Source organism: Leptidea sinapis, chromosome 18 (assembly GCF_905404315.1).
Source record: "Leptidea sinapis chromosome 18, ilLepSina1.1, whole genome shotgun sequence".
NCBI lineage: Eukaryota > Metazoa > Arthropoda > Insecta > Lepidoptera > Pieridae > Leptidea > Leptidea sinapis.
Window position 1 is genome coordinate 5572407 of NC_066282.1, and position 13825 is coordinate 5586231.

The following is a 13825-nucleotide window of genomic DNA, read 5'->3' on the forward strand; positions in this document are numbered from 1 at the left end:
ATATATACCTTGATGATTGTATTATCTATTCCCACGACCTTGAATCACACATAAATAAGTTAGAACTTGTATTTTCTAAGCTTAGAGAAGCTAATTTAAAACTACAGCCGGATAAGTGTGAATTCCTTCGACGTGAAGTCGCTTATCTTGGTCATGTCATTACTGACAACGGTGTTTCGCCAAATCCTGAAAAAGTTAAAGCAATTTCTAATTTTCCAGTGCCCAAAAATCCACGAGATATTAAATCGTTTCTTGGTTTAACTGGTTATTATCGCCGTTTTATTGAAAATTATTCACATATTACAAAACCTCTTACATCTCTATTAAAAAAGGATGTTATTTTCAGTTGGTCTTTTGAACAAGAACAAGCGTTTAATATACTGAAACAAAAACTTATAAGTGCACCATTACTTCAATACCCTGATTTCTCTAAAACTTTTATAGTAACCACTGACGCATCAAACTACGCAGTTGGCGCAGTTTTATCACAAGGTGAAATTGGTATGGATAAACCAATCGCTTATGCGTCTCGCACTTTAAATAAAGCAGAAGGTAATTATTCAACCACAGAAAAAGAACTTCTAGCAATTCTATTTGGTGTGAATACATTCCGTCCATATATTTATGGTTACAAATTTAAAATTGTCACTGACCATCGTCCTTTAGTTTGGTTATTTAATGCTAAAGATCCTGGTAGTCGATTATTAAGATGGCGGTTAAAGTTAGAAGAATACGACTACGAGATTATTTATAAGCCCGGTCGAATAAATTCAAACGCTGACGCTCTGTCTCGTAACCCGGTTAACGCTGTTGTTCATTCAAATTTAAAGCATTCTACTTATGAACAATACTTTAAAGATCAATTTACTAAATCTGTTTCCAGTGATACTAAAATTGAAGAACTAAATGAAAGTCTTCATTTAACTAAACATAAAATAATAATTTGTCCGATATCTTTAGATTTTGATTACTCTATGCCACATTGTGAGCAATTGTTATCTATGTTGAGTAGTCCCGCTGATTTCTTAGAATTAGAACGTGAATCCGAGACTGTACAGTCAGTCGATACAAGTGATAGAACCATTTACTTTTTATACACTAAGGTTCATCATTATGAGGAAACGAATTATAGAACTATATACAATTTATTATTAAAATTAAGAGATTTAATTATTAGCAAAAATGCTACCGAGAGTGATATAGCTATTTCTGATTTTTCAGACCCTTTTACGAAATTAAACTATACCAAAATTTACAATATTATTTCTTATATTTTTCACGGTACTAATATAAATGTACATATTTATAAAGATAAAATATATTATCCGACTCCTGCGGAAGTCCCAAATATACTTAAAGAAAATCATGGAACTACAATAGCTGGACACCCAGGTATTAAACGGATGTACAGTAGGATAAAACAATCCTTCTATTGGAAGAGTATGCGTTCAGACATAGAACGATTTGTTAAAGAATGTAAAATGTGTCAAATTAATAAACCCTTACGAGCATCAAATAAAGCTCCCATGGTTATTACTTCATCAAGTACTAAGCCCTTTGAAAGATTGGCTTTAGATATTGTTGGAATTTTACCTGAAGCAGGTTTTCAGAAATTTAAATATATTTTGACACTTCAAGATGACCTTACAAAGTTTTCATGTGCATACCCTATGGTGACGAGCACTACTGATGAGGTTGCTAGAAGCCTTATACATTTTATATCTTTGTTCGGGTTTCCTAAAATGATCCTTACGGATCAAGGCACATGTTTTACTTCAGAGTTATTTAAGCAATTAACCAACATTCTTAAAATTAAAAATTTGTATTCTTCTCCTTATCATCCCCAAACTAACGGTGCCCTTGAACGTTCTCATGCAACATTAAAGGAATACTTAAAATCGTTTGTTAACGAAAATCAAAATGATTGGCATTGCTATCTAGCGACGGCAATATTATCTTATAATACAACGCCGCACTCTACAACTCTTTATACACCATTTGAACTTTTATACGGTTATAAGCCGACTATACCTAGTAGTGTTTACGAAACAAACGACAATAATACTTATGATGAGTATATACGAGCTCTTCAATATCGTATGCGATTTAGTAGAGAAAGAGCACTTGAAAATATAAATAAAAGCAAAGAAACATCAAAACGTTATTATGACTCTTCTTCTTCCTCAAAGTCGTATAAAGTAGGTGACATGGTTTATTTAAAACAGCACCATAGATTAAGAAAAGCGCTCTCCCCAGTGTGGAAAGGGCCTTATAAAATAATAAAGGTTAACGGAAAAAATAATGTTACCCTTTTAATAAATCGCAAACACATTAAACATCATATTGATGAAATAAAACCAGTATAAATTATTGTTGTTTCAGATTATTCTTCAATTCATGTTCTACGGAACCAATTCATCCAATTTCAAATAGCCCAGGAATTTATTTTGACCCCACTTCAGAAGCTTACTTTTATGATGACTTCTGGAACGTCGTTACTCATATTGATATTTTAAGGTTACGACCATATTTATTGAAAATTGAAAGGTCTATAATCAATTTAAATGATTTTTGTGAAAAGGTTCAAAACCTAGCGGTCATTAGTATAGACTGTAAGGATTCCATTAATCCCCTAGAAATTTTAATAAATGCTAGTTTTCTTAAATATGACTCTTTATCACATCTTATTTCTGAGAACCCCGAAAATCGAACAAAAAGAGCCCTCGAGTTCGGTGGTGAAGTTTTAAAATTCTTTTTTCGGTACTCTAGACGCCGACGATGCGAGAAAATACGACGAAGCTATTTCAATATGTCAAGAAAGTGAGAAAGAAATCTACACTTTAATGAAAAATAACATTCACATAATGAAATCAACTATAGGAAATTTTAATGAGTCTATTATAAAATTAAATAATAACGAGATAAAATTAAATAACCGCATCGAGAAATTAAATTTTATATTTCATGATCAAAGTAAGATAAATTCTAAGATTATTAATATAGAAAAGATTAATTCAATTTTGAATATTATTGAAGGTTCCTTATTATCTGTAACGAATATTTTAGATGCAATTTTAAACTCTATTTTGTTTGCAAAAGCGAACATTTTGCATCCTTATGTTTTATCGCCTAGCAAGCTTTATGATGAACTTTCAAACAGTAAATTTTCTTTAAAAAGAAATGTTGAATTTCCATTAATTTTAACTTTACAAAATATACATACTCTTATTGATTTGTCTGAGTTAAATTCATATTTTTATAATAATAGGTTGATATTTGTACTTAAGATACCATTGATCAGTTTGACTAAGTTTGATATTTATAAAAGCCTTCCATTGCCTACACCTCATGAAATTGAGCATTACCAAACTTATGTTCTTATTCAACCTTCTAAGTCTTACATTGCTGTAACTGATGATAGATTGTATTATGCATTATTTGATGATTTAGGTAAGTGTAAAAATGTTAATTTTGAATACATGATTTGTCCTCAGCCTGCAATCTTGTCTACTATAAATAATCCATCTTGTGAATCTAAGCTATTAAGCGAGGTGACTTTGTCGCTACCTGATATTTGTGTTTCTAAGGTAATTTATGGCAATATTAACTTATGGCAAAAGTTAAATAATGGACAATATATTTATGTACAGTCTAAGCCTAATAAATTAACTATTAAATGTTATAATAATATTAAAGATTATACTTTACAAGGTACAGGAATCCTGAAACTTGAAGAGAATTGTATTGCATATTTTCAGACTTTAACTTTTTATTCTAGCATCAACTTAAAAACAATTTTACCAAGCCAGTTATCACTGGACTTTAACATTATTGAAGATGATTGTTGTAAGCCCAATATTTACAATGAAAGTTTAAAATTATTGTCTCCAATTAGCTTAACGAATATTGATTTAGAATCTTTAAAATTTGCCTCTCATAAGTTAGATCATTTGGAGAATGATATTAATAAAGCTGAAAACCAGCCTCACATAATAAAATATGGAAATTACTATTCCATATTTACATATATTATAATTACTTTTATTTTATTATATTTAGCATACAAATTATTTAAGAAATGGTTGAAATGTAACAATAACTCGTCTGCTTGTTGCATTCAAATATATAATCAATGCAATAATAAGAAAGTCCAAAGGACAATAACGTCAACTTCCACTGCGATTGAATTGACAGACATTTCAGATGAATGTGACAAGGATTCGATTAAAAGCCTTCCTGAAATAGAAATTAAAAAGCATAAAGTTCATTTTAGATCACATAGAAACTTAGATAGTTTCTAATTCAGTTGATTTTTATTTTCATTCTATTTTAAATTTATGATAACATTTTATTTCTATTTCTAGGCTTAACCAAACATACAACTATAAGTTTGTATTAGAAGTAACTTAGTTTATAAATTTATTTTTGAGGTTTGGGTAGATTTTAATAATTTGATTACTTTGATATAGATACTAATTATTTGTAATTTTATTTTTGATTTTTAAATAAGATAATTTACTTAAATTTAAGACTCCATGAGCTTTGGTCAAAGATTAAGTTTTCAGATATAGTAATTATTCAACATTGATTTTGTTTAATGAATTTTATTTTGTTTCATGGAGACTTCGATTATCTCTTAGATATATCTCCGTCTTTTAGGGGGGAGATGTTATGAACAATTGTCATATGAGGTAAATTGCCGAGTTAACATATTAGTTTTATATAAAAGCGATAGCCGCCACGCGGTGCCGAGAGTTGGCTACACTCGGTCTTGTGAGTAAGTTCTGTATAAAATTGTGTGTGGAAATTAAAATAATTCGGGAGTCAAAAAGTGTTTTTTTTAAAAAGGCCACCAGCGCGTCCATCCTAACAGCTCGTTTGTCCTCCTATTCCATACAAAAAAAAAAACCATTGATTTTTCAAAAAAATCTGGACCAGATTGTATACGACCCATTTTTATTCGTATGCGCGCTGTGAGTCCCGCCAAACCCCTCGTTCTAATTTACAACAGTCACTACAAAATGGAATCTTTCCTGCTTTATGGAAGATTGCTAAGGTAACAAAACAGGTGTCGCAAACTACCGCCCGATAACAATTCTAAGTTGGTTTGCCAAAATATTTGAAAGGCTTTGTGCGTACACACACACACACACATGTTTTTTACTATCTGAAGCCCATCTTAAGCTCATGTCAGCACGGTTTCTTTGCTGGCCGTTCAACTGATTCAAACTTACTTTTATATACTTCTTTCTTATGTGACACAATTTAACGATAACAATCAGGTTGATTCGATATATAAAGATTTTGCGAAAGCTTTTGACTACGTTCATCATTCAGTGCTTTTAATGAAGCTACATCACCTGGGAATTCATGGTAATTCTCACAGACGGTTCACATCTTATGTATCTAATCGTACGCAACTAGTTGCGTTGAGTGGCTTCGAGTCAGTTCCGATTCTTGCTAGGTCTGGGGTGCCTCAAGGCTCAAATCTTGCGCCTCTGTTTTTTTGGCATTTATAAATGATTTATTATCCAAAATCCGATGTCGTGATAAAAATGGACTAGAAGACTGCTCATTACTCCAAACGGACGTATACACTATTTGGCAGTGGTGTGAAAATAACCACATGTTGCTGAATATAAAAAAGTGTCAACTGATTCACTCGCAAGAAAAGTCATGTTCATGCAATGTTCTAGATCGTGTGAATGTGATAAGGGACTTCGGCGTCATCTTTGACTCGGACTTATCCTTTAAAAGCCATTATCATTATATTTGTCTAAAGGCAAATAAGATGAACAGCTTTGTTATAAAGATTGATAGGCTCTTGGATATTATTATACAATGGCTTAGTGAGAAGTATCCTGGAGTATTTGGTCCTCCATTCTCAGTGATTTGGTCTACAATTTATAATGTACACCGTGATAGAATAGATTCAATTCAGCGGCGGTTTGTAAGAGTTCTTTGAACCAGGTTGGGTGTTCGGCGGAAAATTTCCGATTACTCACACGAGCACTTACGTTTTAACTTGCATAGTCTTGATAAGCGAAGGTGGGTATCTGATATGTGCGTTTTACATAACATTGTGAATAGTGAAAAGTGCCCACGCGATCTGCGGCCCGATTCACGTAATTTTATATGAGCGATATCGCAGCGACATCTGTCGTTCACCTACGATTCGTATTCACGTGATTTAAATCGCACGTTCGAGAAACGATCCTATCCAAATATCGCTAAAGCGTATTCACGTCATCTAGACGGACTTCAATCGTTGTGTCAGTGGTATTCTGCTATCTTTTTACAATCGGTTACCAACGATTTAATGTCAAATCGAACGTCTGAGAAGTCGCTGAACTGAAGTTAGTAATTTGCAGTTGTTGGCTGTTGAAAGTTTTTTCATAAACATGAATATCAGCTTGTCTTGACTACTTTTGGATCGTTCCCAGAGGGAAGACCGGTGAACAGAACTTCGACGCCGAAATAATATGAGTATCAACAAATATTTTGCTTTCGAAATGACAGATAGTTCGTGAAAATATTTCGCTTTACCAAGGATTTAGTCCTCGTTCTTATTAAAGACCTCGTTCTTCTAATTCCATGAGAGCGTAGGAGTGATATTCTCTCCGTTAATGATATTTATGGTAAATTAATTTATTTTATTCCAATACTATACTTAGTTTCATATTTAGCTTGGTATAAGAAAGATCTCTTAGTAGTTTCCTACCTACTTATCTGACTAGATATTTACTATATTTAAGACTTTAATTAAATAAATTATAAAATCATGTGCTTTTTTACATTATAAGTATTAATAGCACTAGCATTTTATGCTACAGGATCTTACCAAACCATTGTTGGTCAGAGTAATTTCAACTCAGTAGGTATCTCAACCTACAGTGTCTAGAGCAGTGCGGCAGATGACTAAAGCACTCAATGATGTTGAGTTATTCAAAAAACATATTTATTTTCCTCTTACTCAGGATGGAAGAGATAAAATAAAGAGAAGGTATTTGTTTACCTTTACCTTCTTAATTATTTATTAAATATTATAGGTACTTATTACAGCTTTTATGAAAAAACTAAAATAGCTAAGTAAGTAATTCAAGGTGACGCACGCTTACAATCTTCTTCGAGCTCATTTTGTTTAATTGAACAAAACGAGACGAGAAAGAGTTAGGTACCTACACTAGGGCGAAAATCCAGTTTGACTTTGATGTACGGCGGTTTTTTTTATTACAATCGTTTGGGTACGACTTTTCATTTTCAGCCTATTATTTTCTGTATAAAATTAATTATACATTACTTTTTTACTACTCTACGGCTTCTAATATTGTTAGGTTGAGTACTAGTAACTGAGGAAAAGACTGTGATACCATAATAAACATATTTAAAAGAATGTGGTAGAAAATAAAGGAATAGTAGATTTAGACTGGCAATGTCCTATCGCAAGTCGTCGATAAGTCGCTGAGTTTCAGTCCTATTGAGTTGTCGTCCTATCGAATTAGTACGTGAATACCAATTTTGGACCAAGTTTCAATAGGACGACTTCTGAACTTCAACGATTTTTGGATCGTTAGAATATACGTAATACGTAATACTGTGCGTATTCCATGCCTATTTTCGATCAATTCCTCAAGTAATAATTTATCGCATAACATTCCGATTATGAGAATTTGTAGAGGAATTTAACGAAGTTTGTGCTGATTTTGATATTTCAAAAATACTCTTTATAAAATTAAGTAGTTTACGTTAAATAATTTCACGTTAAAGTTAAATTTTATTACATATGTAATTTCTGTCGTGTCAACTTTCCTATATTTTTTTTCTGTATTTGGTGAATGCTGCATACAACTTTAATTGGATCTCAGGATCACATTTTTCGTTTTATCCTATTATCTGTTATTGTACCTAACTGTAAATAAATAAATAAAGTCCACACTTTTCGGTCCAAGCCACATAAACACGCAAAGTCTATATTTATAGAAGTGGGAGAGTCACGTAGCCGTCTTTTGACGTCAGCACAATCGGGCTAGACTCGTCCGGGTTAATTACCACACTCGCACAGAATACCGGCGTGAAGTAGCGGCCTAGTGCCGCTATGTTTCGCATAGCCCCCCCCCCCCCATCCCCAACAAAGATTATGAAAGCGGTCCCTAAAGAGATAGTACCCCAGGAGGGTACCGGCTCTACCAGAGTCGGAGAATCCCTTCGGCTGCCCTTCGTATTCTGGGGAGGGCACAGTACCGCGCATGACTAAGGACAAACGAGGCAGTAACACCACGGCACCCCGCTCCACACTCAACGTGGACTTTTGCAATATCAGGGGAATTCATTCAACTTCAACGCCGTCCACCACCACCTTGAGACGGCGAAGCCGGCCTTGTGTTTCCTTACGGAGACGCAGATATCTCGACCTAGCGATACGTCATATTTAACGTACCCCGGGTACAAAATTGAGCACAATTTTTCGCCTCATGCCGGGGTCTGTGTGTACGTTAGGGAGGATATCTGCTGTCGCCGTCTCGGCAATTTTGAGGGTAGGGACCTGTCCACTCTCTGGCTCCGCGTAGATTTAGAGGACCGCGTCCGCATCTATGCGTGTGTCTACAGGTCCCATAGTGGTAACGCAGAAACCAATCATCTCATGGGCTGCGTTCAAGCGGCAATTGACGACGTGCTTGCACAGATCCCCTCCGCTGAAATCGTAGTCTTGGGTGATTTCAACGGGCACAATGCTGAATGGCTTGGATCACGTACCACAGGACTGCGTACCAGACTACGCAGGGCGATCTGTGCATAATTTTGCATTGGCGTACGATCTGTCCTAATTGGTTGAGTCGCCAACACGGCTCCCGGATGTGGATAGCCACATGCCGTCCTTATTAGATCTTCTGCTGACTACACATCCCGATGGTTACCAGGTCATTTTCGACGCCCCTCTCGGAACGTCCGACCATTGCCTGGTCAGGAGTGTAGTGCCTATACGACGCCCACGTCGCAGACCACCAGTGACCCGCCGCGTTTGGCACTACAAGTCAGCAGATTGGGATAGGATGCGTTCCTTTTTTGCATCCTACCCTTGGAGCTGGGTTTGTTTCCCTTCGGATGATCCTAGTGCCTGCGCCGTTACAGGCGTATCGAACTTGGGTTGCGGCGCTGGGCACAAAGGATCCGAACTGCATAGTTCTAAAGAGGAAATACAACCGTGCTTCCAGATTTTTTAAGCGGCAAATCGCCCGTGCAAAGTCAAAACACGTCGTCAAAATCGGCGAGCAGCTTTCCAGTTACCCGACCGGAACACGCAAGTTCTGGTCGTTGTCGAAAGCTGCTCTTGGTAACTTCAGCCAGCCGTCCATGCCGCCGTTGCACATGAGGAATGACACCCTGGCCCATACGGCAAAAGAGAAAGCCGATCTCCTGTGCGCTCTTTTCGCCTCCAACTCGACTCTTGACGACAACGGAAAAACACCGCCGACCATCCTGCGGTGTCAGAGCTCTATGCCTGAAGTACAGTTCAGACAGAAAACTGTTAGGCGAGCTCTGTTTTCGTTGGACGTCAGGAAGTCGAGCGGGCCGGATGGCATTTCTCCAATCGTGCTTAGAACGTGTGCCCCTGAGTTGACGCCGGTGCTAACGCGTTTATTCCGGCACTCTTATTCCAAAGGCGTAGTCCCTGACTCATGGAAGTCAGCCCTTGTCCATCCGATCCAAAAAAAAAGGAGACAGTTCGGATCCGGCAAACTACAGGCCTATTGCTATTACCTCCCTGCTCTCCAAAATCATGGAGAGCATAATTAGCCGTCAGCTCTTGGTATACTTAGAGGGTCACCAGTTGATCAACGACCGACAATACGGGTTTCGCCATGGTCGGTCGGCAGGTGATCTTCTGGTATACCTAACACATAGATGGGCTGCGGCTATTGAAAGCAAGGGGGAAGGCCTGGCAGTTAGCCTGGATATAGCGAAGGCCTTTGATCGTGTATGGCATAAGGCGCTCCACTGCAAACTTCCATCATTTGGGCTTCCCGAGAGCTTGTGCAAGTGGACCTCCAGCTTCCTCACTGAGCGCAGGATACAGGTCGTTGTCGACGGATATTGCTCGAACCCGAAGCCCGTGAATGCTGGAGTGCCCCAAGGCTGTGTGCTGTCTCCCACGCTGTTTCTTCTGCATATCAATGATATGTTGGACACCTCCAACATTCATTGCTATGCAGATGACAGCACTGGTGATGCCGTATACACGGGCCATGCACGTCTCTCTCGGGAAATCGTCGACCAGTGCCAGGAGAAACTTGTGTCTTCTATCGAGTCCTCTCTTGAGAAGGTCGCAGAATGGGGTAAATTGAACCTTGTCCAATTTAACCCCCAGAAGACTCAAGTTTGCGCGTTTACCACTAAAAAAACCCCATTTGTCTCATCACCGCTCTTGGACAACACTTCCCTAAAAGCCTCGCCTAGTATCGGAATACTGGGTCTCGAAATCTCGAGCGATTGCCAATTCCGTGGCCATCTGGAGGGCAAAGCCAAATTGGCTTCAAAGAAACTGGGCGTCATTAATAGAGCACGGCAATACTTCAAGCCGGCCCACATTCTAGCGCTGTACAAAGCGCAGGTCCGGCCACACATGGAGTATTGCTGTCATCTCTGGTCTGGCGCACCCCAGTATCAGCTCGATCCATTTGACCGCGTGCAACGCAGAGCAGCGCGAATTGTCGGGGACCCAGTACTCTGTGAACGGCTGGATCACTTGGCATTGCGTAGAGACGTCGCTTCATTGTGTGTCTTCTACCGCATTTATCACGGGGAGTGTTCCGAAGAGCTGTTTTACCTAATTTCTGCCGCCGAATTCCACCTTCGCACGACACGCCACAAGTTAGGATATCATCCTCACCATCTGGATGTGTGGCGGTCCTCCACAGTGCGGTTTACAAGGAGCTTTCTTCCACGTACTACAAAGCTGTGGAATGAACTTCCTTGTGCGGTGTTTCCGGGACGATACGACACGGGTACCTTCAAAAAAAGCGCGTACACTTTCCTTAAAGGCCGGCAACGCTCCTGTGATTCCTCTGGTGTTGCAAGAGAGTATGGGCGGCGGTGATCACTTAACAACAGGTGACCGGTACGCTCGTTTGTCCTCCTATTCCATTAAAAAAAATCCATCGATATTTTGCAAAGAAACGGAAAAAGAAGGTGTTAAAATAATGCAACCATGATTAGTATTATAATCAATTTATTTATGTAGTAATATAGCTATCTATACATATTGTATGTTATGTGATAAAATCTACTTAAATTAAGTACTTAATCTTTAATTTTAATTAAATTACATAAAGTAACACATGTTTGTTATCTGGCATCGTTTGAGTTTAATGTCGTAAAGATGTTTTTGTACCAAAAGTTAACTGTCTTGTCCCAAGCACCAAGCGTTCCGCTGTCCAATTTCAGTACTTCTATGAACATCTTGACAATTACTTCTTTTAATCCCTGAAAAGTTAAGAAAGTACAAGAATTGAAAATAATTATTAGACTATTACTACTGAGTGAGGAAAAAATTGTGATGTGGATGGAACAAGAACATGAGAAGAAAAATCTATCCTAGCTCAGCAGGGTCGGTTGGTAAATTTAGCTAATATAAGGTATAGGCCAGCTTAGTAACCTACTCAATTATTTTCTATATTATGTGCTACGTAACTACACACAACTACATACAGAACAAATCACTTGGTTTTTAGCACGGACGAGTAAAAAAAGAAGGACTCCGCGCCGTGAGCTAGTGTGTGTGCGGTTACGGGGAATACTAGTTACACAATTTTTTATCCCTTAAATAATCATATATGGCCACAAATACTTATATATTAAATATAGTATCGTTTTTACTCTTTTTCACAACACACGACAGCATTTTTAAAATATTTTATTGAGACGCAAACTGATCTGTTACAGACGATGACAATTCTCCGGCCTGTACTAGTGTATGTGTGTGCGTGGAGCTATGTATTTACACGTTAATCGGCTTGTTTTGGTTATACACCGTTATGTAAGGTGACACGGAGTGCTTATTTTTTTGCTAGTCCGTGGTAAAAAAAAATAGGTTAATTTTTTCTTAATATTGTCCAAATTCAACGGGCGCTGTCCCCATTTCACGGAGCCTTAAAAGCCATCAAATAGATCTTCCCCTGAGCCAGAGATAGAATAATATTGAGGCAAATCCATAAATTTGTAAAAATGACAATAATTATTGTACCTACCTATATAGGTATATAAGTTTGATATTATTAATAAGTAGTCTGTAATTTAGTTAGAAATTATTTTCAAACGTATAGAAAGGTTTTAGGTTTATTTAAATAGCGAATGGCGCGGCCGCCAACAAGTTATTTAAATTATTGAAACAAAATTCTATAAAAAAAAGAAGGCAGTTCTTCTTAGGTCTTAGGCATACATTTTCGAATGAATGGTAGTTTTTGTCGTTCAATAATCAAGTGGTTTCATATCCTATTTTGAATTAAGATGAATGTCAGAGAATGTCAGTGCTTGTGGCAGCGTCATCGGACGGGTCGTTCCCTTCCCAAAAATTTGGTTGAGGGAGGCGATGGCTGGCCCATGCGTCATGCTCGTGAACGGGCGCTACTTGTGGTGGCAGAATGATCCGGTTACCAGAAACTCTATTTCATTTTTTAAAATTAAAGTTATTTCATTTTTTATAATCGCTATTAAAATGCTCGCAAAATGCCTTTATTTATTTACAGTGTGTGTGGATTGATGCATCTATTTACTGTACGCAACTCTTGTTTTTGCGTATTTTTTTTATTTACTCATGTAAGGCATTGAATATTTGACGTTGGAGTATTTTTGCTGCATCACTTTACATACTTTACATATATTGTAACTGAAATGATTTATAAAAAGATGAAGCTGTAAATGTTGATTTAAAAGAGTGGCAATGAGTTTCTTGCTACTTCTTCTCATTAAAGCTGGACCCTTTTCGAAGTGGCGGTAAATATAAAAAGAAAGGAAAACTTTGACGTTCATAAGTGTCATTGATATATACCTACATGAATATAGTGATTTTGATTTGATTTGATTTGTGTAGGAAGATGAGCTATCATGAATGCTGAAAGCCGGCTTTAAACGGAAAAGTGAATGTAAAAATACTAACATGAAAATGCTTTTCTTGTATGCTCCGCTTTCGGTGCGATTCACCAAGTTTGTTCATCATGGCAGCCACAACCTCTGGCTGGTTCAAGTTCGCGACGGCCAAGTTCAATGCCGACATCAGATTGATCACGTGAGCTTTGAACTGAAAGTTCGAAGTATATTCCTCTTCAGACAATTTCTTGATCATTTTGAAAAACTCTTTGGTCTCTGGATATGCGTTGAACAATCTGAAAATATTGGCAAGAAATTATCATTTTTGCTTTTAGAAAACTGAAAATCATATAATTAATAAGGTAGATACAATGAACTTTCTTGTTTTCAATAGATATCTACAATAATTATTTAGTGTCAAATTAATAATAAAATAAAAATTTATAATATAATAAAATAATGTAAAAATGTTGAACAGTTGGTAGTTGAACAGTTACAGCTAAGCATATTGAATATAAGTATTAAGATTTATATATATATTAGTATTACGATCGATCAGTACTCGAACGGTTGGCTCGGTTGGTAAGAGCGCTCAGACGGAACCCGAGAGGTCACAAAATCGGGTCCCGCATCGTTCATAAATTTTAGTTACATATTAAATTTGTATAATTTATCCAAGAAATGAGGATAATCACTTTAAGATAACAAATTGCTTAGATTGCTACATTTAGCTTCCAATTTT

General features: G+C 36.9%; 1 protein-coding gene across 3 annotated transcripts in view; it reads right to left on the reverse strand.

The window, feature by feature from the left end:
- Positions 1-11210: 11210 nt before the first annotated feature.
- LOC126969450 (hemoglobin-3-like) overlaps positions 11211-13825 on the reverse strand; it is a 36881-nt gene continuing 34266 nt past the window's right edge. For all 3 annotated transcript variants that reach the window (XM_050814884.1, XM_050814883.1, XM_050814882.1), the window contains exons 3-4: positions 13154-13379; positions 11211-11481 (exon numbers count right to left, since the gene is read on the reverse strand). In XM_050814884.1, the coding sequence (XP_050670841.1) occupies positions 11344-11481; positions 13154-13379 (364 nt within the window). In that variant the 3' untranslated portion in view covers positions 11211-11343. The remainder of the gene's footprint in view (positions 11482-13153; positions 13380-13825) is intronic.